This window comes from Mytilinidion resinicola, assembly GCF_010093595.1.
Source record: "Mytilinidion resinicola strain CBS 304.34 unplaced genomic scaffold BDZ99scaffold_4, whole genome shotgun sequence".
NCBI lineage: Eukaryota > Fungi > Ascomycota > Dothideomycetes > Mytilinidiales > Mytilinidiaceae > Mytilinidion > Mytilinidion resinicola.
In genome coordinates this window covers 2,124,195-2,149,361 of record NW_022985440.1, presented here as the reverse complement: position 1 = coordinate 2,149,361, position 25,167 = coordinate 2,124,195, and the positions used below count along the sequence as shown (strand labels likewise).

General features: G+C 53.0%; 12 protein-coding genes across 12 annotated transcripts; 9 read left to right on the top strand and 3 right to left on the bottom strand.

The window, feature by feature from the left end:
* The first annotated feature begins 255 nt into the window (after positions 1-255).
* Positions 256-2,069, top strand: BDZ99DRAFT_568046 (uncharacterized protein). The gene is made up of 3 exons (XM_033727752.1): positions 256-348; positions 402-1,141; positions 1,293-2,069. Exons 1-3 carry the CDS (start codon positions 292-294, stop codon positions 1,798-1,800), a joined length of 1,305 nt encoding a protein of 434 aa, XP_033581387.1. The 5' UTR covers positions 256-291; the 3' UTR covers positions 1,801-2,069.
* Positions 2,070-3,214: 1,145 nt separating this feature from the next.
* On the top strand, positions 3,215-4,227 carry BDZ99DRAFT_473485 (uncharacterized protein; the record flags this gene model as incomplete). Its single annotated transcript, XM_033721828.1, has 5 exons — positions 3,215-3,498; positions 3,639-3,845; positions 3,907-3,922; positions 3,988-4,076; positions 4,134-4,227. The coding sequence occupies 5 exons, from the start codon at positions 3,215-3,217 to the stop codon at positions 4,225-4,227; spliced, it is 690 nt and encodes a 229-aa protein (XP_033581386.1).
* A 2,009-nt stretch (positions 4,228-6,236) lies between these two features.
* Positions 6,237-8,364, top strand: BDZ99DRAFT_237127 (MFS general substrate transporter). The gene is made up of 6 exons (XM_033713570.1): positions 6,237-6,833; positions 6,880-7,017; positions 7,070-7,171; positions 7,222-7,310; positions 7,359-7,928; positions 7,990-8,364. Exons 1-6 carry the CDS (start codon positions 6,335-6,337, stop codon positions 8,236-8,238), a joined length of 1,647 nt encoding a protein of 548 aa, XP_033581385.1. The 5' UTR covers positions 6,237-6,334; the 3' UTR covers positions 8,239-8,364.
* Positions 8,365-9,341: 977 nt separating this feature from the next.
* BDZ99DRAFT_507019 (GroES-like protein) lies at positions 9,342-10,815 on the top strand (the record flags this gene model as incomplete). The annotated part of the gene is made up of 4 exons (XM_033724212.1): positions 9,342-9,791; positions 9,878-10,103; positions 10,175-10,260; positions 10,345-10,815. Exons 1-4 carry the CDS (start codon positions 9,477-9,479, stop codon positions 10,813-10,815), a joined length of 1,098 nt encoding a protein of 365 aa, XP_033581384.1. The 5' UTR covers positions 9,342-9,476.
* An 11-nt stretch (positions 10,816-10,826) lies between these two features.
* On the bottom strand, positions 10,827-13,639 carry BDZ99DRAFT_460074 (actin-related protein, ARP5 class). The gene is made up of 4 exons (XM_033719309.1): positions 13,365-13,639; positions 12,982-13,302; positions 11,988-12,925; positions 10,827-11,932 (listed from the first exon to the last, which is right to left on the bottom strand). Exons 1-4 carry the CDS (start codon positions 13,531-13,533, stop codon positions 11,126-11,128), a joined length of 2,235 nt encoding a protein of 744 aa, XP_033581383.1. The 5' UTR covers positions 13,534-13,639; the 3' UTR covers positions 10,827-11,125.
* Positions 13,637-14,436, bottom strand: BDZ99DRAFT_568041 (uncharacterized protein; the record flags this gene model as incomplete). Its single annotated transcript, XM_033727751.1, has 5 exons — positions 13,637-13,869; positions 13,923-14,007; positions 14,064-14,108; positions 14,159-14,215; positions 14,266-14,436. 5 exons carry the CDS (start codon positions 14,434-14,436, stop codon positions 13,841-13,843), a joined length of 387 nt encoding a protein of 128 aa, XP_033581382.1. The 3' UTR covers positions 13,637-13,840.
* Positions 14,437-14,582: 146 nt separating this feature from the next.
* Positions 14,583-15,158, top strand: BDZ99DRAFT_380224 (uncharacterized protein; the record flags this gene model as incomplete). Its single annotated transcript, XM_033715178.1, has 1 exon — positions 14,583-15,158. The coding sequence occupies one exon, from the start codon at positions 14,583-14,585 to the stop codon at positions 15,156-15,158; it is 576 nt and encodes a 191-aa protein (XP_033581381.1).
* A 111-nt stretch (positions 15,159-15,269) lies between these two features.
* On the top strand, positions 15,270-16,354 carry BDZ99DRAFT_237160 (uncharacterized protein). Its single transcript, XM_033713571.1, has 2 exons — positions 15,270-16,269; positions 16,333-16,354. Exon 1 carries the CDS (start codon positions 15,381-15,383, stop codon positions 16,032-16,034), a length of 654 nt encoding a protein of 217 aa, XP_033581380.1. The 5' UTR covers positions 15,270-15,380; the 3' UTR covers positions 16,035-16,269; positions 16,333-16,354.
* Positions 16,355-16,376: 22 nt separating this feature from the next.
* BDZ99DRAFT_410937 (eIF2A-domain-containing protein) lies at positions 16,377-19,378 on the top strand. Its single transcript, XM_033716605.1, has 6 exons — positions 16,377-16,635; positions 16,687-16,756; positions 16,813-16,884; positions 16,942-17,353; positions 17,403-17,631; positions 17,682-19,378. Exons 1-6 carry the CDS (start codon positions 16,611-16,613, stop codon positions 19,181-19,183), a joined length of 2,310 nt encoding a protein of 769 aa, XP_033581379.1. The 5' UTR covers positions 16,377-16,610; the 3' UTR covers positions 19,184-19,378.
* Positions 19,379-20,456: 1,078 nt separating this feature from the next.
* BDZ99DRAFT_237030 (uncharacterized protein) lies at positions 20,457-22,244 on the top strand. The gene has a single exon (XM_033713568.1). It carries the CDS (start codon positions 20,850-20,852, stop codon positions 22,158-22,160), a length of 1,311 nt encoding a protein of 436 aa, XP_033581378.1. The 5' UTR covers positions 20,457-20,849; the 3' UTR covers positions 22,161-22,244.
* Positions 22,245-23,459: 1,215 nt separating this feature from the next.
* Positions 23,460-23,972, top strand: BDZ99DRAFT_380743 (carbonic anhydrase; the record flags this gene model as incomplete). The annotated part of the gene is made up of 1 exon (XM_033715200.1): positions 23,460-23,972. One exon carries the CDS (start codon positions 23,460-23,462, stop codon positions 23,970-23,972), a length of 513 nt encoding a protein of 170 aa, XP_033581377.1.
* A 314-nt stretch (positions 23,973-24,286) lies between these two features.
* On the bottom strand, positions 24,287-25,098 carry BDZ99DRAFT_473477 (uncharacterized protein; the record flags this gene model as incomplete). Its single annotated transcript, XM_033721827.1, has 2 exons — positions 24,287-24,970; positions 25,024-25,098. The coding sequence occupies 2 exons, from the start codon at positions 25,096-25,098 to the stop codon at positions 24,287-24,289; spliced, it is 759 nt and encodes a 252-aa protein (XP_033581376.1).
* Between the last annotated feature and the right edge of the window lie 69 nt (positions 25,099-25,167).

Below are 25,167 nucleotides of genomic sequence, written 5' to 3'. Positions count from 1 at the left end.
TGGAAGACATAGGTCATTGCTCGTGCATTGGCCACCGCTCTGCTTAATATGTTCGATAGCATATCGAACCGTCCAAAGGCACATGGCGGGCGTCATTGCGATATATTATGGGTGGTACGGGGGATGAGAGTAAATCTAGGCGTGGATAGGACCTTAAATGATTGGTAAATAGTTAGTAAATGGTGGAGTGGAGTCGCGAACCCTGCAAGCTTCAACCGACGTCACTCCTCAGACACGTGAAAATCATCGCGACAACATCTCTCCATCACTCCTCTCTCATCATCCCCCAACATGGCCTCCCCCGAAGACGACTCCTACGAGTCCAATAGCCTAATCACTACAATCAAAGTAGAAACCTCTCACCCCTACCAATCGCTTTCTGCACTAACCACTACCTCCAGACCACCCTCCTCACACCCCGCCGCCTCCTCCTCTCCCGCACCTCCATGCGCGCCTACCTCCGCACCGCTCTCTTCCTCCTCGCCTCCATCGCCCTCTTCGCCATCGCCGTCGCCGCCTACGCCAGCTTCTACTACGCCTACGTCCCCGCGCGCGGCTTCACGCTCCCCGTGCACCTCAGCTTCGACGAGAGCTACCTCGACGCGTGGGGCCCGGCCTCTCGCCACAGCGGCGGCGTGCTCGAGAGCGTCGTTGGGAATAAGCACGCGCCCGCGAAATTGGTACATCCGTCTGGGGTGGTACCGCTGGCGAAAGGGAGTGTTGCGAGCGAGCAAAAGTACGATGTCAGCGTGACGCTGGACCTGCCGCGGTCGGAGCAGAACCTCGCGGTTGGGAACTTCATGGTCGAGGTGGCGCTGTTGGGGCCTGGGCCGCCGACAGCGACGGGGGAGATGCAGCTTGGGGCGCCGGTGCTGGTGCGTGAGGAGCGGGCGGCGATGTTGACGTACAGGAGCTGGATGGTCGAGACGGCGTGGCGGGTGACGCGGCTGCCGTGGTATCTGGTGGGGTGGCAGGTGGAGAGCGAGCGGGTGGTTGTGCGGGTGCTGGAGGCGGCGCGATTTGAGAAGGGGTGGCGAAGTCAGCCGGGGGGTGTGCGGGTGGAGGTGAGGAGTGGGAGGGGGAGGGTGCTGCAGGTTTATGGGGTTAGTGTGGAGTTTAGGGCGAGGTTTGAGGGGTTGAGGTATGTTCAATTCATCTTCTATTTTCGATTTCCGCTTTTTGGCCACTTTCTGTCACGTGTGTTTCGCCAGGAGCGTGTTGATATTGGAAGACGTAAAGCGTTGGGTAGTTGTTTACTATACCGGCTAGAATTGGGCTAACCGGTCATCTAGATACATCATGTACAACCACCGCATCATCTCCCTCGTAGTCTTCACAACCCTCTTCTGGACCGTCGAAATGGCCTTCCTCCTCTTCACGTGGGGCCTCTTCACGCTCTTCTTCTCTAGCTCTACTTCGCAAACACAATCGAAGACCGAGCCCAAAAAGGAACAACAATCCATTAAAGCCGACCCCGATGCCCCCTCAGAAGACGCCGAGTCGCTCTCCGACGCTTCCCGCACCTTTCCCACTTTCTCGCGCCAGCCACCGCTCCGGTACTCGACACCGCGCGTTAAAGAAGAGGAGAATGAGGGCGCAATGGAAGATCTGCCGCCGCGAACGCCCGGGGATGCGGACGATGAAGACGAAGATGAAGACGCAGATTTCGTGCTAGATGAGACACCAATGATGGGCGGGCCGCTGGATGATTCGGGCCTCGGCACAAGTATGGAGAGTGGGGTTGAAGGAAGAGGTACCGTGAGGAGAAGATCTGGGGGGCCGGCTAAGGACAGGGCCTAAGTAAGGAATGGATGGCGTAAGGTTGATGAGAATTATACCCATGTATTGTTTTTTTGCGAGAGCTGATATCCAGGACGTTGTGAGTTCTACTTGAAGAGTTTCAGGAATTCCGATGTTGAATCTCTTCCACTAATTCGCCATCGTCATCGTTCAATGTGCCTGAATTTGCTTGGACTGGATAATCCGACCTGACCTCAACCGGTCTATCGTGCGTAGGAAGCTCGTAGAAAATGGCAGGAAGGCTGTTCAACTCGTGTGGAATTTGCGACTGATGCTTTACTTCCGCTCCATCGAGTTCTGGTTTTCCGTGTTCGGCTCCGGTTTGGTTGATTTCGCAGTTTTCAGGGCATGCCGCAGTCTCCGGACGTACATCCCGACCCCTAGGAAAAGCAGCATGACAAATTATAGCACCCCAACCGCTATGCCTGCTATAGAGCCTTTCGATAGTGGCATTCTGGGTTCGCTGTTTCTACATTGCATTCGGAAGGCGGCATTCAAACCATCCTAACTTCTGTATCTTCCGAGTAAGTTTCATGAATCCCAAACATTAAACCTTACAGAAATTCACTTTTGAGCAAGATGCCATCCCCACGCTACGTTATGGCCGAGAAACGCGGCCGTCGACTTCTCGACGCCCTACAAGCCCGCCCAGCGGATCAAGCCGCAGTAGATGTCGTTAAGCCCACTATGACGACCGAATACCGCGTCGAAATCGAACACTTGCCGTTCGAAAGTGGCGGTTTTAGCGATGAGGTTCTGAGGGCGATGGAGAATGAGGGAATAGGACGAGTAAAGTCTTTAAAGTTTATTCTCTCTTGCAGTCTAGCTAAACAGTGTGTTTTTCTATATAGCTAGGCTGGAGGAAAACGACGGATACGAGCCACCATGCAGGAGCCCAAGAAGGCTACAGCTCCTGGATGAGCCCCCTAGAGGAGACGATGATTGCTTCGTCGAGTTACAAATGGAAAGACCTAAACGATCCTGTTTCGAGGCTAGAGTCTTCCGAAATCCTCTTCCAGTCGTGGGCCAACGCATGCGCTGAATCTAGCAGCGAAGACGCGTGCACTATATGGCGATGGCAAATTGTGAATCCTGATACAGTAAAACCTACGTATAGTGATAGGGGTCGGTCAGGGGGGTACTATCACTGCATAGGGAGTATCACTGTTACCAAAGTCACGTGTTGGTGATTTATAAGCCAGTCTGTCCCAAAACAGCCCAAAAAAGGGGCGCCAGAGAGGCCACGGACCACTCTCCCATACAAAACCAAGCACAGTTAGTATGATATTGTATAAGAGGGGCTTAGTGATACTATACTAAGCAGGGAGCTAGTGATATAGGAGGCAAATCGTACAATCCGGCGACTTGTATCACTGTATAGAAAATTTCACTAAATCCCTATATCACTATAAGTATGTTTTACTGTACTCCGACGAGCACGAATCTCTGCGGAGTTCAATCAACACCATCCTCGGGACCGAAACGGAAAGCCAGCTTTGTCGCCACCGCCCACACTATCGCCCAGCGCGTCTCCGTCAATGGCAATGACTTTGGCCAGCTCGTTGGCATTCGGTCCCCAGACTCCGACAACCCGATCCAGGACGTCAGCTCTGGGAACATGGCATGCAACACCGGTTTCCACTCGCCCGTATCGTCAAAGGTCATCGATGTGCCCGTTGGCGCGAAGGTCGGCGTCGTGTGGGGACACGTTATTGGGTGGCCCACTCGGCAGGAGACCCAGATAATCCCATTGCGAAGAGCCATAAGGGGCCGGTCATCTTCTACATGTGAGATCGGTCAGGAAGAAGTTGGGAGGGAATGGGGCTGATGTTTGACAGGGCGAAAGTCGATAACGCAGCGTCCTCTGGCACGAGTGGGTTGAAGTGGTTCAAGGTGTCCCAAGACGGTCTTGATAGTAGTGAACAGTGGGGTGTGGATCGGATGATTAGCAATGGCGGGTGGACTTACTTCACCATGCCGAACTACCTTGCGTCAGGGAACTACTTGCTCAGGGCTGAGATAATTGGTGAGTCTCCTGCTGGGAGGTGATGGTGATTGATAAGTGGCTGACTTGTGACTAGCTCTTCATTCTGCTTCGACGTAGAGACAGGCGCAGTTCTATGTGAGTTGGCCCCCATCATCGGTATATACTGGTGGAACGTATGCTGACGACTGACTTCTTTCAAGTTGGAATGGGCTCAGATCAATGTAACGGGTGGGGGCTCCGCAAACCCTTCGACTGTCAGCTTCCCTAGCGCATATAGCGCAACTAATCCGTGAGTTTCCCAAAGCATATATTTGTTCTTTGAAATTGGAAGACTGAGCCGTTGCAGGGGTATTTTGATCAACATCTACGACAATAGCGGTAATCCAACTGGTGGTGGCAAGCCTTACACGGTTCCGGGTGCTGCGGATTTCACTTGTTAGGAATGGCTTCGTTTCTGTACTTTGGTTGGATATGAAATGAAAAGGACAAGGAGAAGAGAGCTGCGTGGACAGCATGGATTTGAAAGTGCCTTGTCGTTGATGTGTGCTTGCACCTCGGCCGAGGTTTCTGTTGGGCAGCGGTGACCTATGAATAGCAGTGAGAAACAACGAAGCCGGAGTCGTCTAGTCTTGTTGCCGCGCGATATCACAGGTGGCGATTGCTACGCCATGTTAATTAGACTAGGCCGAGCTCAACATGTACTATCTCTACTTTTTCCTGTGCTCCCACATTTTCTTAGAAACCACGCGACATTGCGGGATACTTTTAGCCAGTTTTCCATGCATAGCTACCTGGCTTCGGAATCTCGGTGACAGAAAACGGGAGTGAGTCGCACCGATCTGCTTGCTTTTGGTCGTCTGTACACGGTATTTCTCGGCCACGTTGCCGAGGCTGAAGGGTCATCTGCGAGACTAGAGAATAGAGGACAAATGATGTGAGATGACTGACCTGATATGAAAGTGGCAATCGCCTTGATTGGGTCATTGACTAGTCGTTACGTTGTTCATATGATTCCTACGCGTTTTTGGAGAATGCTAGGCCGTCTGATAAGCCCTGCCTCTAGCAATGAAGCACAAGCTGGGCCAGGCCGACACCATGCAAGAAGCCAATCAATGAATCAACCGGAGGCCACCGGATGAGGCTGGGGGTGATCATATTGAAACCTAGGAAGTTTGTGATGGAGTGTCTTTGATTCGTTGGGGTCGTCTAGGAGCCAAGCTGACTATAAGACGCGCACTATACAGTGTGTATCGTTGATGCTGCCGAATCCCTCGCATTTTCAGAACTAGGATCACCGTGGTGGAGAATGATACTGGGGGGGATGCGGGCTGTCGATGAGCGAGCAGTGAATGTACCTTGGCGGTGCATGATCGGCCCTAGGGTGTCGGGTGCCGCTGGAGATGGACTAGGATCGCTGGACCCATGCTCGGCCGAACTTTCAAAAGCATTGGCAATGCGTCGAACCAGCCCGCCGGGAGTGGTGACGGCGGACGGGATGGTGGAAGCACGACAGAGAATCGGGATCCCGTCTCCGTGGACGCAGCGGTCCCACGACGTAGGCGCGTTTTTGACATCAACCACCACGAAGCATGAGCGAGCAGACTCTACGCAACCTCGAAGTGGTGGTTTTGAGAACAGCAAGCGGGAGCGGAGCGGGAACGGTGACGGCCCTGAGGAGGGAGGGGAGGGGAGGGTTGCATGTCAGCCGGAGTGGGGAGGCTAGCTTTTTAGAGGTCGAGGCGCGTAGGTGCCGTCATGGACGACCGCTCTCTACTGCTGCAATATTGCTGGGGTCTCATCTGGGGCATCGCTGCTGGCTGTAGTTTGTGGTGTTTCTTTTGCGGTGTTCTTGAGTGTTCGACCAGGAGACGCTACAAAAAGGGGTCGTTAACGAGAGACTCATCGGATACCTATGTTCCTTCACCCTCGACCCAGGCCGCTGTGCCACCCAAGCGTCCCGACTGCTCTGTCCTCCGCGGCATCTGCATATCTCGGACTTAAGCTTTCTTCGCATCCTCCCGGCGCTCTTTGGTATCCACCTGCGGACCCTGTAGTGCGGCTGACCGCAGCAGTGAGAGAGAGAGGCAGGAGCTGAAGCAGCCTGATAACAAATTAACTGCACGACGAGGCGGCAGGCTTGCACCAACATTGCCGTGGCCATGGGCTCGAGTGGCTATCTGCCGCACTTGGGCGCTGTCGGGCCCATCCACAATCACCCTGGCGTGCCGGGAGTTCGGCACGCCTTTTGGCACTGACTGCTCCACCACCCAGGGATCTCCACCAAGTGCGGCAACCGTCTGAATCCCCACATACAAATGTACCCCAGGCCCCGTCCTGGGCCTATGAGCCATAATTCGCCCCAATCCGCAAGAATTACCCCCCCTTCTCTCCTTCTACCTCTTTCCCCCCGCTGCTTCCTCTCATGCTGGCTTGTATCTTTGCTACCTTCGTTCGGGATACGTCACCATCTTCTGGACTGGAACCCTAACAAACAACGCTTCCTAGACACTCGATAACACCAATTGTCGTGTTTCTTGGCCAATCAAGATGCCCGAAACCCCGTTCGGCTCTCCTGCTCGGCGCAGCGAGATCATCGAATTGGCAGCTCTGGAAGGTCATGACGCCGATGTGCCTTCTAACGTGGGCTTCATAGAAGAACATGAGAAAGCACACCACCGAAAGCATTTGCCAGAGGCCGCAAACTCCACAGACGTTGACCTAGAGAAGGATCTAGAAAAGAACGGCGACACCGCATCGCTATCGAGCGAAGACGATGTGGCCGGAGAGGCTGCAGCGGAAGCAGAAGATCCAAATGTGGTTTGGTGGGACGGGCCAACCGATCCGGAGAACCCCTTGAACTGGTCCTTCTTTAAAAAATGGGGAACTGTGGGGATTGTATCCGCCCTCACCTTCCTTACGCCCCTAGCATCCTCTGCCTTTGCGCCTGGCGTCCCCGAAGTCATGGCAGAATTCCATTCGACAAGTCAGTTACTGGAAAGCTTCATGGTGTCTGTCTACGTTCTTGGCTTTGCCTTTGGACCACTAAGTGAGTCTTCATTGGTGACGAATCTTGGCAAGCACTGATTTATTAGTCTTTGCTCCTTTATCCGAGATGTACGGTCGATTGCCGATATACCACATCTGCAATATTCTTTTCATTATCTTTACCGTGGCTGCTGCGGTCAGTACTAACATGAGCATGTTCGTTGTATTTCGATTCTTCATGGGGTGTAAGTAAAGTCCAACCTCTAGAGTGTGGCAGTCGTGCTAATCCTAGGCCAGCTGCTGGAGGAGCTCCTCTTGCCCTCGGAGGCGGAACGATTGCAGACTTGATCAGCAGAGAACAGCGAGGTACCGCTATGGCTATCTGGCTACTGGGTCCAAGTAAGTGTTGACCTTCCAACTCATTCATGACCACCGCCTGACGAAAGCAGCCATGGGACCATGTATAGGCCCAATCATTGGAGGCTTTCTGACTCAAGCAAAGGGCTGGCGCTGGAACTTCTGGCTCATAGCAATCCTGGTAAGACAACTGAACCCTCTTAGATCGCACTTACTGATAGTATTACAGACGGGAGGTTTCGCCTGCATATCTTTCGTTCTGATGAGAGAAACATCCGCTCCCGTTATTCTTGCCCGGAAAGCCAAACGACTCCGCAAAGAGACTGGAAATCCGAATCTTAGATCGAAACTAGAGAGCAAGCTCTCTGGCAAGGAGCTGTTCTGGCTGTCCATCATACGGCCAACGAAGATGCTGACCCGCTCATGGATCTGCTTCCTGATTTCGCTATACGTGGCTATAACTTACGCGTACCTGTACATTCTATTCACCACCTTCACCAGCGTTTTCGAGCAGCAATACGGCTTCAGCGGGTCTGTCGTGGGTCTATCGTTCCTTGGTCTCGGCATCGGGTCGTTAAGCGGCCAATTTGTCTTCACTTGGGCTGGTAACAAGACGGCGACCAAGCATATCAAGGCAGGCGACTTCAAAGCTGAACATCGCCTGGAAATCATGTTGCCGGGCGGTTTCTTCATTCCGATAGGACTGTTTTGGTACGGATGGTCCGTCCAGGCAGGGGTCCATTGGATTGTCCCGATCCTTGGAACCTTCTTCGTAGGATTTGGATTGCTCTTGACTTTCGTAAGCGTCCTATCATTCTAATTTTTCCTGATGGTTGTATCTCGCTGATAAAGTCTTGCAGATGCCTGCCAACACCTACCTCGTGGAAGTTTTTACGGTGCACGCAGCGAGCGCAATGGCGGCCAATACCGTATTGAGGTCTATCGCTGCATCACTACTCCCACTTTCAAGCCAACAGATGTACAAGGCGTTAGGATACGGCTGGGGCAATTCCCTACTCGGCTTTGTCTCTTTGGCCCTTATCCCCATCCCTTTCATCTTTCGGAAGTACGGCGAGAGGATACGCAAAAGTTCAAAGGCTATAGCCTGAAATGCATGGAATCGTATTGCTTTCGAACTTTGGACAAAGAGGAGAGGATGTCGAGCTGGATTGGACCTCCGTTTGCAAACGCTTCGATTTACATCGCAGTGTGCTTCCTTAGTCTACCGTCAGCTCGGTCTGGCTAGGCCTCCCATCAACAGCCTGTTTTGAAAGTCACAGAGCAACAGTTCAGTTCTTCGTCAGGCACCGCTATCTATACGTAGTGTCGAGGACATTCAGACAGGATCAACCTCTTATGGCATGAGGGAACGGGGCCAATTGGATGACGAATGGACTGCAAACATAGTCCTGCTACGTACCTCCTTACAAGCCAGCTTTGGCAACCTGCCAAGCTACCGGAAACACGATGTCAAAGTAGTCGAGCGGCCGGGTGGATGTGAAGAAGACATAAACGTACAATACTAAGAAAAAAGTTTACTTACATCGTTTTGACACCGCTTATGTTGAGCCAATGTATGTACTAATACAGAAAGGGAGTAACGAGTCACAGGCCTGATTTGTGTACACCTGTCTGCTACTGCCTGAGGTTGCTCGGTGAGTTTTCAGACTTCTTGAAAGGATAAGTTTAATATGGTCTAGACGGCCGAGAGTCCTTTGAGGCACTACAAGCGGTGTCGAAATGATGTAAGGAAATCTATGTTCTAACATTGTGCCAAAAGCTTGCGAACAGTCGGTAGCGTGCGGGCTAGGGCGAACGTGAGAAATGCTGAACAACCTAAAACCCAAACCACCTAAAACCAATGTCATTGAGGAAAAAACCAGATATCCACTTCCATGCTCAACGTTTTAGCCGTCTTCATAAACATCGGATTACCAAGATAGACATGACTAGTTAAGCCTCCAACCATCAGCAAATGCTGACAACTACCAACAAAGGCAAAACACACCCCTCATACCTACAACGCCCTCGCCCTTAAATGACTCGTCCACTACCCAAATAAACAACTATACCTCGGCCCTACCTATCACACCTCATATCCCAGCGCGCCCCACTTGCCCCATCAAGAAATCAGCTATAGCTCCCCAACCCCACTATTTCCCTAGCCTGCTTCACGATTAGAATAAAGTCCTTCCGACGACGTCCGCGATCCCAATTCTCGAACACCATGCCCACCCCCACACCTATCTAATCACCCAACCCCCAATTGCGTTCTCATAACCCGTAACAAAAAGAACCAAACTACACAACCGCCCTCTCCTAACCCGCGCCGCGAAGAACCACCACCATGTCCACCACCACCACCACCACCCCCCTCCCGGCCACCTCCAAATCCCTCACCTTCCTCGCGCCCGCCACTCCGCCGCACGTCATCTCCACGCCTCTCGCGGCCCCGGCCGCCAGCGAGCTCGTCGTAAAAGTGCACGCGGCCGCGATCAACCCCGTGGACATCCAGCTCTGGAACTCGGCGCTGCTGGGGTGGCTGGCGGGGAAGAAAGAGAAGGGCATTGGGCGGGACTACTCCGGGACCGTGGTCGCGGTGGGCGCGGGCGTGAAGGGGTGGAAGGAGGGGGATGAGGTGTTTGGGTTGATTAGTCGGCCGGTGAGCGTTTACGGTTTTTGATTGATGAAGAAATGGGTTATTTGGGTGCTTTGTGAGCGAAGTACTGATGATGAGTGCTATTCCAGACAGGCGAAGGCACATTCAGCGAATACGTCCACCCCATCATCGGCAAAGACCCCATCGCGAAGAAGCCGACATGCTGGACGCACGAGATGGCTGCCGCGGTGCCGCTGGTGGTGCTGACGGCGTTCTCGTGTCTGGACTGGCTGCCGGCGGACAAGAAGAAGAATGGGTTTGGGCGCGTGGTTGTGGCGGGCGCGTCCGGGGGCGTGGGGATGTGGTGTGTGCAATGTACGTTTCCCTACCCCAAACCCACTCCCTACTCCATCTGAAAACTCGTGCTAACGGTAGACACCACCCAGTGGCCAAGAAGCTCTACGATTGCAACGTAACCGGCATCTGCTCCGCCAAAAACGCAGACTTCGTGCGCCAGATGGGCGCAGACGAGGTATATATAAATCCCCCCCCCCCTTACCCCTACCCCTCCCTCTCCAACCTTCCCTCAATTGCTAACATGCACATCGTTCCCCAGATCGTCGACTACACCTCCGAATTCGTCAGCCAAGCGCTGCTCGAAAACCTGCCCGCGGGCCGCCAGTACGACCTCTACATCGACTGCGTCGGCGGCACCGAGCTCTTCGCCGACCTGCACGCCCTGCTGCACCCGCAAGCCGCCTACGTGACCATCGTCGGCGACAAGACCAGCCGCACCGCCATGGGCGGCCCGCTGACCTACCTCTACACCCCCGCGCAGGTGCTGCGCTTCCTCAAGGGCTTGCTCTGGGGCCCGCGGTACGCGAATGTCCTGCTGTACGCCAAGAGCGAGCTGCTGGAACAGGTGGCGGGGCTGGCGGAGCGGGGGGAGGTGGAGGTGGTGGTGCAGGAGGTTGTGAGGGGGTTGTTGTTGGAGGAGGAGGGGGGTAGTGAGGAGGCGTGGAAGCGGGTATATGAGTTTATGGAGGGGGGGCGGGTTAGGGGGAAGATTGTTGTTGCGATTGAGTGAGCAAGTTTGTTTATGTGAAGGTCACTGTAGTGCTATTACTTGATATTTGGCTGTAAATACTTCTAGACGTTTTCGTCTTGTTGTTTTATGAAGTAGGTATGTCGTCGCATTACGAAAACCAATGGAATAGACAGAGCACACAGTTGCGAGCTTCTGACCGTGAGACCTAGGAAGAGATGAATGAACTCTTATATTGGTACCGAGAGCCTATCAGCGCATGCCTTACGACACTGCACATACCCGGTTGTAAATGATTTCCTAGACGCCTCCCGCCTATTTCCATGATATCCGTACCGCCAATCGCAGCCGCCTATTGATATGCATTCCCTAGGTCATGCTCCTTGAGATAATCACTGCCCTTGTCGAAGTACTCCGCACGAGTCACAAACGCCTGCTTCGCGTTCGCGCTACCAGCCCACTTGGCCGCTCCCTTCCAAGCATCCAGAACGGGATCCTTAGCCTTGCGAACGGTGAAAGGAGCCTCATGAGGCAGAACGGCGAGGAGCTCAGTCCGTAAGCGCTCCTCGAATCCCTTGAATAGTGTATTACCACCCGTCAGGAAGACGTCCTTCAGAACGTCTTTCCGCTGGGACTCCGCCAAGCGCTCATTCAGGATGCCAGTCGCAATCTCCACCAGTCCGACTTGCTCGAGTCCTGCGATTGACGGCTGGAAGACGACTTCTGGGACTCTGATCCTCTCCACATTGAGATGGATCTGATGCATCTCGCGCTGGCTTTCAGGGTCATAGGGCGCGGAACCGTGGGCGAAGGCGTGGGCCATGCTTTTTGTCCAGTCCTGTTGGGCCTCCCGGGTACTGTCCTCGGTGAAGTTTGGATCGTGTTTTATGAGCTGGGCTTCGATGACTTTGAGGTTTGAGTTTAGGTCCTCCTCCTCTTCGTCGTCGCTACCTTCGCCCGTCGCGATTTGGCGGTAGACGCCCCAATCGTTGTCGTCAGCGCCGAATGTATCCTCATCACCGCCTCTCCGACGTTTCTTCGCGGGGGTATCAGAGGCTAGATTTGCGATCGACTTCATTCGCATTTGGTTTGCGAGTGATTTTCGGTTTCCGAGGTCAGACTTTATGCGTTCACGGTCCTTGATCTTTTGGATGATAGCCTAGGAGCTCAAATGTTAGATAGCGTCCTAGAGTGACACAACTTATGAAACCTACCTGACGAGCGACCCTTCGCTCCTCGATCCATCCTTCAGGATCATTCGCTCGGCGTTCATTATCCAGCCTCTCTTCTTCTGCAATTCTGGCTTTCTCGCGCTCTTTCTCAACCTTAGCTCGAGCCCGGGCTTCGTGGTTCGCCTTCATTAGTTTCTGCTGACGCTTCTGTTTTATCCCGTCTTCGTCGAGCTGGTCATCCGGAGTATCCACCAAAGGAAAAGTAGGCTCCTCCTGTACTTCTTCCTCCAGATCTCCAAGATCTTTGTTCCTGGCTTTCCGGATGGACTTTTCCATTTCACGAATCTTCTTGTCGAGCTGCGACTCATCGTCGAAGTCGTCCGACTCGAGTAATCGTTTTCCTTCCTTTTTCGTGGTCGCTTGGACACGCTCTAGTAGCTCCTTGTAGTAGGCCAGCTCTTGCTCTTTGGCCATCAGCTTCTCCAGCCTCATTTTGGCCGCTTGCTCTTGAAGCCTTCTTCCACTCTCTTTCCGCTTCTCTGCTGCCCGAGCCAGCTCCGCTTCTGTTTTCTGAATTACGACTTGCTCCGTGAATGGGAACTGAATAACGTGATCGCGATCTTCGAGGCCTGTCCAGTCTAGGTAGTGGCTGATCTCATTTTCGTAGTCCTGAGAAACATAGCAGTGCTCGCGGACGATGTCCACAGCTTGCGGGTCGCTTATCTTCCCAGGGAAGCTTGGGTACTTGAGCTTCAAGAGCTTCAGGAGGTATTCAGCACTTTGGAATCGGCCCCAGTTTAGACGTGTCGCTTGCGATAAGAGGGCCTTTGATTGTACGACCGGTATGAGATGTGTCGAGGAGTACGATGAGGAAACAACTAGGCCATTGTTGCCGCCATTGTAGTTGTAGGAAAATAAGGAATCGATGCCGTAGGCGACTGAGGGGGCAGAGTAGCATTCGAATAGGATTTCAGACATTGCTAGCCGTGGAAGTCAGTACTATTTCTGCGCGGAATTCAGAGTGTAGTGTGCATACTCTTTCGTGAATATCCTAAGTTTGCGACAGGCTCGGTCATTACTATTGGCCTGTCGATGCCATTGTTGTTACCTTCCACTCCAAGCTTGACGAAGACATAGTCTAGAACGCTTTCAACAACGTCCCAGTTATTGATAATGTTGCTTCCCGGCTCGTAAATGTTCTTCGACTGGCCACGCGCGGTCCCATCGGAGTAGACATCAGATCCGACGAAGGTGAATGTCCTGCTGAGCTTACGATCGCGGTATCGCGCGGCGAGAGGGGGGAGGGATAATCGAGGTTTGTCGTCAAAGGACCAGCCGGCGCGTACAGTAGATGAGCCTGGTAAAATATGCATGAGCAATTGCTGTAGCGTGGACGCGAGGCCGCTGCCGGGTTCTTACCATTGTCGATCACGATTGCTGTGCTCGAGGAGCTCCGGCGAAAGCCATCACGGTCTATGGGGCGGAATCCTTGAAAAGGCGGGTCTGCGACCGTCCAAATTTTGGAGGGTGCCTTCGGGGAGTTGCGCCCTGAGGGAGCTGGGTGGTCGTTAATCGCAGACGGAGCCATGGTGGACGTAGTGAGAATTGGCTTGCGTGTTAGGTCATGGGTGTTGGGCGGAGTGGTGTGAAAATTGCGCGTGTTCAGGGCGATATTGTAAGTGAAAAGGTTGCATTGTATTCGATCTGTGAAGTGGTATAGTGATGCGGCGACGACCTCTGCTGAACCAAGTGAGGCGCCCAATCTTCAGTCACGTGACTATATCTCTAAAAGCCACCGGTACCATTCCAAACGCCATGATCTCGTTCCCCATAATTCAGTATGTGCAAAAAGCAAGCAAATTTCTATCGACTTCGCACAGAGTCCATCGGCAGGGTCATGCTGGCTCCTTGAGGCTGTCGGTGGCTGAAATCATATTAGCTCTGCGGTCCGCATTTGGACGGGTATCAATATCTGACCTTCAAGATGGAATAGCACGTTCGACTGATAGTTCTTGAACATCTGGGCAACCAACTCCACATCCATATTCTGAATGTTAATCTCCTGGAAGTAGTACTTGGTCAGAAGCGCAACGCTGGACAATCTGGATGTCCACGAACCTGCAGATTCTTGTTCAACTGCATGATTGCTTCATTGAGCTTCTCCTAGGCCACCGTGAGCAACTGCCGTAAAAGTCTTGGATAGAGGCACTTACCACGTTTGTTATGATTCTAGAGAGCAAGAGGCTCTGTTGGTGCTCGTGTGGACTTTCCTATGCATCATCTCAGCACAGGACAGCAGTGTGAAATTAGAGAAACTTACCATGGCAAACAGTAGTACCCCACAAACTGGTGCGCTTTGAAGGTATTCGTAGTCTGGTTGTCGATTGTCGAAGTGTTGCTTCTCATATTCTACAAAACAACGCGCTAGATCACGCCAAGCTTTCAAGCCAAAGGCGGTAACCACCTCCACGCTCAAGTCCGGAAACGACATCCTCCACACATCTTCAGTCACTCTATCGCAAAAACCATCTTCTCCACTCCACCATCGTAACACACACCTCACGACCGAAGCTACGAGTAACTCAGAAACCACTCAACATCATATCATATCACGTTCAATACTCGCTATCAACCATCATGGCACCTCTCACGCAAGCCTCGGATGAGCACACGCATCAGGCCCTCCTAGACCAGCTCGACATCTACGCTGTCCCAAAGCCATTTCGAAATCCCGGCTGGAAGGCGGCCCAGCGCCGAAACAAGAACGTCAAGCAGATCATTGCCGATGCCTCCCGCAAAGAGAATTCAGTCATGGCCACACAAAACAACAGCGGCGCCTCCACGCCCCTTCTCCCCTATTCTACGACAGCGACAGGTGGAGCTGGCACACCCATCGGTGGTTCTCACCCAACTTCAAACATCGCACAAGCCGCCCAGAGCCTCTCTACCCTCGTCTTAGAGAAGAACTTGAAGGCATCTGGGCTGACTAGCGGACCTGCAGCGACATATACGAACATTGAAGCGGCACCTTCTCTGCACCCGGCCGCCCACAAGAAGTACTGCGATATCACCGGGCTACCAACGACATACACCGACCCCAAGACTCGCCTCCGTTACGCCAATAAGGAAATGTTTGGAGTGGTTCGAAGTCTGGGCCCAGGGCTAGCGGAGGGGTATCTGGCAGCAAGGGGTGCTCACACGGTGTTGAAGTGATGCATCTCTAGCTCCTGGCACCGGGCTGTCTGGATCGAAATGGCGTATTGATATTTGCACAGGGAGCCGAAGTCCAGACGAAAGACCAAAATACTCCCCGGCGCAAACACGGAGAAAGCCAACACCGTTGATAGGAGAGGAGGGTCCAAGGAGCTCAAGAAGTGACAGTGGCGGTTACTCAGACAAAATCGACGACTTCGCCGGAGATAGCGGCTACAAGGGATGCCGTTCCGGAGGAGGCTACAGAAAGCCAGTTTACAGAAACTCAAAGCCAGTTCCAAGAAGACAATAGTCAGTCGTTGGATGCCAGGAACCAGTCATGGGAATCCGACAGCGCCTACTACTCAGCCAAAAGCCACTTATCAGATGCCGAGAGCCCGTTGTCAAGATCAGGTGCTAGTAATGCTGTGGAGGCCGGCACTGCGTCTACAGATGCCCCAAATACATCATCCCAGTCTCCTCGAAACGCACCCCGGCGATCTTCTAGGAGAAGGAATGGCGACTCGCAGGCATCGGGGAGGAGTGAATATCAGACGTGGTGTGAAAGAGGATACGGTATCTATTATGGTGACGAGAGTGGATAGCCGCAAAACCGCCTTCAACTTTCAACCTCGATCCGGTGCGAGCTTGCGAGTTCCCGCCTTATTCAGCGCCCTCAGATGCTGCCATTGTCGACTTGCTTTTTCACTGTGGGCAGCCGTTAGATTATACACCTCTAGACACATTGTTTACTGCATTGGCATCAGATTTCTTAGACTAAACCCCCTTTGGTATTCAGTAGCATTCTTACTATCGGTGATAAGGCACGTTAGAAAAAAGCCACGCAAACCTTTGATGTCTCTGAGACAGCGAGAAGGCGAAGGCCCAGGCGCATGAAATAACATAAGTGAAGATGGTTCTTAATGTGTGATGACATGGCATTAGCGACCTCGCTATACGAGTTTAGCATGTGGATGGTGAGGGCGAATGACGCGCGATACGGAGCTCAAGATGCGAAGTAGGATGATTGGATTCTGAGCCCCAGATACTTCTCAAAATTGAGCGTCCTCGATACGTAGAGATACCGAAGATAGTGATCAGCAGTCTTACAGCTGGCAATGGTGAAGGCCGAGTGCGCGCAGGAAACAATTAGCGAAAGCTGAACTCTTGGCAGCATGAATGCGAAATACCTGAGGCCTTGCCTGCTCACTCCACGCCGTCTCCGCCTTTTTCTACTCCACGTGTGTGTCCGCCGCCCTCCTCGTGCAGCCGTTGCCTCGTGTGCTGTACTGGCCTTCAAAACCACCCCAACAGTACACGTCATTCTCAACGCACCCAAGCCAAGCCGACTCTCGCCGCTGGCACTGCACTGCCCTTTGGCCCGCAAAGCTGAACTGACTCGGACAACAAAGCCCACAATCGCTCCCACACCGACACTGCTCTCCAGTCTGTGACTTTTAGTAGTACACAGATATGTCTGTTCCAACGCAGCTAGCTTGTACGTTCTGCCACCCTCTAGGCGTCGCCTGATGCTAACAATTCTGCCTAGACCGCACCTCCAAGGGCATCGGAATCCTCAACGCCGCCCCAGTATATGAACAACTGGCTGGATTCGTTCGGTATGCTCTGTTACAATCCAACTCAATAGTATTCAAACTGACTTCTTGCGCTCCAGCCCGGAAGGCAACCTTCGATGCTGCTGTTACAGCCCAGACAGCCGGTATTTCGCATGGGCATCACCCGAACAGTAAGCGCAACTCACTGGACGCCTCATGCCAGAAGTAATACTAATACGTCTTCTTAGGGTTTCGGTCATTGATTGCTCTGTCGGCTACATCGTTGCGACACTGCCTACCCCAAACGTCTTCGAGCTTGGTTTCTCGCCATTGGGAACCTACATTATAACATGGCAGCGGCCTGGGAAAGACGACGACGGCAATGCTATCAAGAATCTGAAGGTCTGGAAGACGCTGGTTGGAGAGGATGAAGAGCCAACAATGGTGGGCAAGTTCGTGCAGAAATCACAAACTGGCTGGAATCTGCAATACACGTCCGACGAGAAGTTTTGCGCTCGCTCAGTGACGAACGAGGTGCAGTTCTACGAGTCTGGAGACTTGGGGACGGTCTGGAACAAGCTCATTGTTGAGGGGGTCACGACTTTTGGGGTCTCGCCTGGCAAGAACCATTCAGTTGCTGTTTTTGTTCCGGAGCGGAAAGTGAGTTTTAGAGCTTCTTCGGTATTGCCATCTACTAATACTACCTTAGGGCCTTCCCGCCGCCGTCAAGCTTTTCCAAGTTCCCCAGTTCAACTCTCCAGTATCACAGAAGACATTCTTCAAAGGGGACAAGGTTCAATTCAAATGGAATGAGTTAGGCACGAGCGTAATTGTTCTTGCTCAAACAGAAGTCGACAAGACGAACAAGAGCTACTACGGCGAAACAAACATGTATGTTCTTAGCGCCAGTGGTGGATTCGACTCCAGAATTCAACTCGGTACGTAACACTGTCGGAATCATCATGTGAGCTAGGCTGACCTCAAGTAGACAAGGAGGGCCCGATCCATGATGTATCATGGTCACCAAACTCGAAAGAGTTCGGTGTTGTGTACGGGTACATGCCAGCTAAAACCACCATATTCAACGCACGTGGCGTTGCGACCCACAGCTTCAATCTCGCACCGCGCAATACGATACTATTTTCCCCTCACGGTCGGTTTGTTCTTGTTGCTGGATTTGGAAACTTGGCAGGACAGATGGACATCTACGATCTTGAAAAAGATTATGCGAAAGTATGCACTATCGAAGCAAGCAACGCCAGCGTCTGCGAATGGAGTCCAGATGGCAAACACATCCTCACAGCAACCACGAGCCCTCGTCTCCGTGTCGACAACGGAATCCGTATCTGGCATGTGGGAGGTGGCATTATGTACAACGAGGAGATGACCGAGCTGTACCACGTCACCTGGCGCCCGCAGTCGACGCTTACACATCCGCTGGAGGACCCGCTCCATCCGGTCCCTACGCCGCACGCTTCTGCTCTGGCTTACCTTGGCACGGTGAAAACGTCGTCTAAGCCTGCAGGAGCATATCGTCCCCCTGGTGCTCGCGGAACTAGCACACCGCTGCACTTCAAGCGCGAAGACGAAGGCGGTGCGGCGTATAGCAACAACGGCATCTCGTCGACTTCCGGAAACAGCTCCAATGGTTTCGGCAAACCCCGTCGTCGTGAGGTTCCTGGTGCAGAGCCAGTCGAGCCACTTCCTCCCGGCGCCGCGCCTGGCGGAGGCGTCAGTCTCACCGGAACTGGAGAAGGCGAGGAGGCGCTCTCAAAGGCCGCACTCAAGAACAAGAAGAAACGCGAGGCAAAAAAAGCTAAAGAGGCGGCTGAACGAGCAGCAGGACTAGCAGCGGGTGCAGATGGCGAAACTCCTAACGGCCCTGCTAACCCAGGCCGGCCTGAGCAAAGAGGGGGACCACGTCACGAACGCAGCAGGAGCAAGAACGGAGGCTTCGGCAGCCAAGGCGGCGGGAGGAGCCCGAGCCAGCAGCGTGGTTATCAAGGCCATAGTCCGCATCGCCGCAACAACTCCGGCTACGACGAGAATCAGAACCAGAACCAGAATCAGTATCAGAACCAGAACTACAACAACCGCTATCAGCAGCAGGGCCAGCAAGGGCAGCAGCAGCATCACTCACGTGCAGGATCCGGGTACCAGGCCGGACCAAGACAGCCTCAGCAACCTCAACAGCCTCAGCAGCAGGCTCCTCAAGCTGCCACTGCACCGCCGCCTCGAACTCCGCCGATACAGCTCCAGACGCAAACCCAGACACCGGCTATCGTGCCGGACCTTGCCGTCACGTCGCCTGGTGGTGGTGGCAGTCCGCAGGATAAGAAGGTGCGGTCTTTGCTGAAGAAGATTCGCGCGATTGACGATTTGAAGATGCGCCAGGCGGGTGGGGAGAAGCTGGAGGATACGCAGGTTAAGAAGATTGGGACTGAGGAGTCGATTCGGAAGGAGCTGAGGGGGTTGGGATTTACTGAGTAAACTCGTGTGGATGGAGGGGAGGTACCCGATCTGTGATATATCGATCTGTGATCTATCATAGATGCGTCGCTGCGGTGCGGCGGGGATGAGGTAGATGGGAATGAGATTGAGATGAGGGGGCTCACGCCTGCTGGTTGGGTGAGTGTAGATAGAGACACTGAACGGAAATTATTGAAAAAAAAAGATAAAAGTCGGATTTGATCCCACATGGGGGGCACGAGCAGTGTGATTTCATGGTTGGTGACTCTTGAATCCACCACTGACTTCAAGAGCAGGATAGTGCACGCACGTACGCTATTAGGCACATCATCATCAACCACGTTCTCTTTCTGATACTCACACGCAGCCAGCAAGTTTAATGTGCTGTGCGTCGCGCTGTCATAGCCATAACTCACGGTACAAGAAGATATGTCAAGCCCTTTATTTTCTTTCTTCATCATATCAAGTTTCTCTGCTACCTTTGTATATCCAACAACGATTTACATAATTCAAACACCACAGTCTGCGTCGAAAGTCTCGAACGTCTCACATCTGAAACCAAAACTCACAAGTCTATATCAGAGCTACCCCAAGTTCTGGAAACCTATCTTGATTCTACGCTGGTAATCGAACATGGCAGCGCAGTTCCCAGGTTGGCAGTGCTGCAAGTGTGGCAGCAAATGGAGCTATGATCCCAACTGTTGGCCTTGTTGCCCTACATGCCGGCATATAGATTGCGGTGTTTGCAAAGGGCTGTAAAGAGGGGCAGAGATTAGGGGGGGCATGACGGCTGGGGGCTTAAGGGGAGGGGGACTTAGTAATATTCCTTTTCTTGCTTTACTTACTGAACAAGTTTCTCGGTAGATAGACAATGAAAGACTTGAATCTTCCACACTAATTTTCCTCTACTTGTCTTTCTACTCGCGTTCTACTTACAAGGAGCGTTCCAGCTCTTCTCTCTCCCTACTTCCCAATTCCTTAATCTGTGTACATTCACGACTAATCCCTTACGTTTAATGAAACCAGTGTTTCTTCGCAGTATTCTTGACTCCCTCAGCCCTCAGCCCTCGCCGTGACTAACAAGAACAAAATCTCACTCTCCTGTGTTGCGGTCCCATGGTCAAGTATCAAGGATGGTTACACTGGTGGCAAGCGCTTGAAGTTTTAAGTCAGCTGAGGAACGGCTGTGTTGTACGTCGACAAATACGGCGTTTTTGCGGCGCTAGTGGTTTCCCATTGGACGGCTAAGAATTATGGGATAGCACAGGCAGCGAAACACCTTTACCGCAATCAACATCATTATCCTGACTACCTCGCTCACCAAGTAACATCGTCAAGCGTTTGGCTGTCGTTCCGAATATTCAACTGAATATGCCGTTCCGACTTCGTTCTCGAGCGCTCATTCGGTATACATAGCTGGGCTCCCTGTTTCGCCGATGGTACCCCTTGCCCCTCCGCACACTATAACCGCCTCTCTATAGAAACATCGTGGGCCTACAGTTCTCTGGCTTTGGCGTTGCTTCATAATAGAAACAATAATGCCGAACCCGGCCCATCTACCAAGGGAACTATTCAATAAGGTCATAGGCTACGCAATCGATGGCAGAAGCGACGTTAACTCGCTTTGCAACCTTTCCCGCGTCGATCGCGAGTGGCACGACATTCTGATCACTCGAATCTATTCAAGATGGTTGTACGACGTACTCGCTCCTCAATTACTTCTTTGTGGAAGTTCTTCCGCACAATAATGGGCCGCGAGAATATCACAAAGAAAGTGCGTACCCTGCACATTCGCAATTGGACATTTGGGCTCGTCCATGGACGCAGTCGTTTCGTATTCCCTGAAGACGGTTGGGAAGTCGAACTGGTCCGGGACGCAATCCGTATGGCCGGAATTGAGCACCTAGAGAGGGATGTCATGGAAGCCCTACGCAAAAGCGATCCCAGGCCACTGATGGCCCTGATGCTGACACGCCTGGCAGAGTTAACAACATTGTACGTTCATTTGCCAGAAACGGAAATTTTCCTCGCCGCAGTGCTCAAAAAGACCCTGGAGGGTCAACAAGACGAATCTCACAACGGACATCTACCACTGCAAAGGCTGGAGGAGGTCCATCTTACCAGCGCTTGGAATTACCGGAAAGACTGGCGCGCTCGTGACAACTATGAGCTCAGACTTGACCATTTATGGCCGGTATTGCAACTACCAAGTCTCCGCAAGGTCTCTCTTTTCGACTTCGAGCCACTTGGAGCGTCAGCTCGCTTCGGAAACAGTACTCGGACTTCTGGTATCAAGGACTTGACCATTGTTCACCACAATGATTCCCAGCTTACAGCGGCCGACGCACTAGCCCTTCTCGCTTTCCCCAAGGCTCTAACGCGCCTTTCAATCTATCTGAATGACTGCAACGTGCCGCAGGAGAAACCTAGACAGCTCTCCAACGCCGATCTGTGGACGAATCTGAGACCCCACCGGAACTCCCTTGAGCGTCTGGACTTTTACCGCGACTGTACCGCGTGCAGCCCACCACTGCACAGCCCTGCGAACTCATATTTTGAATCTCTGCGTGCATTCACGCGCCTGAAAAGTCTCTGCGTTCAGGCAGAAGCGCTGCTGGGCGGTTATTGTGAAGATGACTTGGCTCCTTTCCGCTTGAAAGACACATTGCCCCCGAACCTCGAGTCGTTAACCATCTACGGAGACGAGGGACTGTCAACTAACAAAACCCTGGGCGAGCAGCTGCAAGAGGTCGTGAGGAGTGCAGACTTCCCGCGGCTTAACCGCGTGGTTTTGGAAACAACGTCCGATGGCATTGACTGCTATACGTATCCTGCAGCTCCACCGCATGAGGAAGTAGAACGAGTGTGCAGAGAACGGGGCGTTCAGTTCAAGACAATGAAGACTTCGTCGCTAACCAGGGGAGGTATCGGGCTCCGATACTACAGATACGTTAAAAAAAAAACGCGTCGTGAAATGATTTCGCAGACGGCGAAGTGAGGTTCGCTTTGTTTGAGCGCCTTGTTCGGTTGCGAGCGGCTACGTCTGCGGATGCACGGCTACCTCTAACCAAACCGCCAGAGCTCTCGTCGGACGACCTGGATTCGTACGAGTTGCCGTGGGAGGAGCTGACGCCGGAGGCGCTGTACCCGGAGTATTCGCACGAGATGGAGTCGGAATCGGGGGAGTCGGAATCGCGGGGGTCGGACTTGGAAGAGGCAAGTTTGGATGAGCGTAACTCGGAGGATGGGAATTCGGAGGTTGAGTTGCAAGAAGGGGAGTTTGAGGACGAGGATATGGACACTGGATCTTCCAGCTTGGTGAAGCAGGACGCGGACGCAGACAAGGAAACTTCTAGCTCAGAAGACCTCGACTCGGATGGAGTCTGGTAGTGATCTGTTGTCTCAAGTGTTTTCACATACGGCCTTTTAGGCAGAGGCTCTCTTGCATTACTCGGGAGTCATGTGCTGGGCGTAGACAGCCGGGGAGTACGAAGCGGAAATGGACTTTGGTGGGATCAGTTTTGAGGTAAGAAAACATCCCATACAATTCTAGATAATGTATGTACCAGAGGACTTGAAGCAGTGATAGGCAAGCGTACACACGGACGGAGGGAAAGTGCGTACATTACAGAATGAAGATTAGAACGGAGCTTCGTGGCCTGCCTCTTCTTGTTGAAGGGCGCCTGAAAGGGGATTTATATTACTAGATCGCCAATGCAGTGTAGGTAATCGTTGGAGCAAATTCGCGGTAGAATCGCTGTATGCATTTCCAAACTCATGCGGATTGGACTGCCGCGAGAGAATGAGATGACACCTATTACCCCGTACCCATACCACGAGGACAGCCACGAGGCCGGATCGAGGTCTACTGAAAGGATCCACAGCGTCGATCCTAGCGCCGATCTCATGCAGGGTGTTAACGCTAAGAGGGAGGAAGGCATAACCGATCTTCAAGGGGAATAAATAAGGTCTGAACCTTTTAAGAGGACTGGGAAGGGATGAAGGTTTTGAAGGGAACTACTTAGGAAAGCTCAATAATGAGAGAGTAGTACATTAGTAGATGAAAAGGCGGGAAAAGGTAGGAAAAATGGTGGTTCCGGGGATATCCGGACGGTGCGGGAAGTGAAGGGCGTGTTGTAAATATACATATCTGGTTTGTTATGGGTGTTCTTAGCTAAACTACTCAACGTCGAGGTTTTAAAGCTATATGACTCCAAGTATCGGCGGTACCTATATAACTATCCATCTCTGCTCACCAAAATCCACTCATCACATCTCCACCAATCCAGCACCTAAAATGTCTAAAACCAGCCTCAAAATCATCCTCGTCCGCATCAGCGCCGACCTCGCCGCCACCGTCCAGCTCTTCAAAGACTACGTCGCCTGGCTCGACATCGACCTCGCCTTCCAAGCCTTCGACGCCGAACTAGCAAGCATGCCGGGCAAATACGCCGCGCCCTCTGGCGAGCTTCTCCTCGCACGAGATACTGTCGGCATCGCAGTAGGCTGTGTCGCGATACGGCCGTTGAGCTCCGGATGCTGCGAAGTGAAAAGACTATGGGTAGCGCCGGCGGGCCGGGGACTGGGTGTTGGACGGGCGCTTGTGGCGGCTGTTATAGAGGCGGCGAGGAGGAGGGGTTATGGCGAGATGAGGCTGGATACGCTGCCGATGATGGGTGCGGCGATTGGGTTGTATGAGAGTTTGGGGTTTGAAAGGTGTGAGAAGTATTATGAGACGCCGATTGAGGGGACGGTGTTTCTGAGGAAGGTGTTGGGGGAAGGGGTGGAGGATGGGAAAGAGAGTGATTGAGATGAGTAGGGGGTGGTAGAATCCGAAGCTTGGAAAGACTGTAGGCTTATTTCGGCTTCACGCGTGATCTGGAAGAGGCATCACCGCAAGGTGCCAGGTTTCGAGTGGATGATGAACGTCATCCGCAATCGCTTAGGTTTTGATGTGTTGCTAGTATGTACGCGTCCCTTAAATAAGCTAGTTAGACTACTAGGTTTAAGAGGACTTGAAGCAGTTTGAATTCTCAGTGCCAAGTCATATGACCCCCATACCCTGATCATATGCAGATTTCATGATAGATATTTCCATAACGCCGTAAAGTACCTAAGAAGCCGTTAAGCAGGTAGAAAATGACTGTAATGGCCCGGAACTCTCGCTCGACACTTATCACAGTCGTCGCGGTAGCCCATAGAGAACTTCCGCTTGTCCGTAAACGCACCGCTTCTCGCCCTTCCAGTTTTGGTGGTCTGGCTTGGCGATCGCACGGCGTCTTCCATGTCCATTTCTTCTGCGCCGCCGACGGAGAGACGCGAGAGCTGGCTCTCTGTCGCTTCGTCCTCGCTGATGGGAGAGGGCATGCGTCGATCTCGTTCGGGCGGCTTTCTGCCAACGACCGGAAGCCCTGACAGATCTTCTAGGTCCATCGAACTGACGTCGCTCGCAGAGCGGGTTGGTAAGCGGGGATAGAAAGCGCCGTGTATGGGCGTAGGAATGCGGCCTCCTGAATTCGACTCCTGAAACAGCTGGGCGTTCAAGCGTGGGGGGCGCAAGAAGGGAGCCGTAGGAGAGTCTGGAGGCTGCGAGCAGATGATGTCGAGGTCATCGTCGTCCATATCGACATCGTCCTGGCTTAACGAGGCAGGAGAGGCGTCACTGGAGTGCTCCGAGTGAGCAGGTGTCATGGCGTCGGGGAAGCCATAGTACCTCGGCGGGGTCTCTGAGAGTCGCAGGGGCAGCTGGTGGAGCTGGGTCGATGCGGGCTGCTGGTCGGCTGGGTAAAAGGAACGACTGCGCGATCTCTGGCGGTCTGGATAAGCAGCTGGAGGAACAACGGCTGAGGAGCGGTACGAACCTTTAGGGACCTCTCGTCAGCTGAGTCGGAATCGTCGTCGCGGCGACGTTTGACATGAGCCGGGAGAGTCAGCATGGCGGCGCGATGCGGCTGGAGTGGTGGTGGGCGGCGTGGTCAACACGCGAGAGCAACATGAAGAAGTGA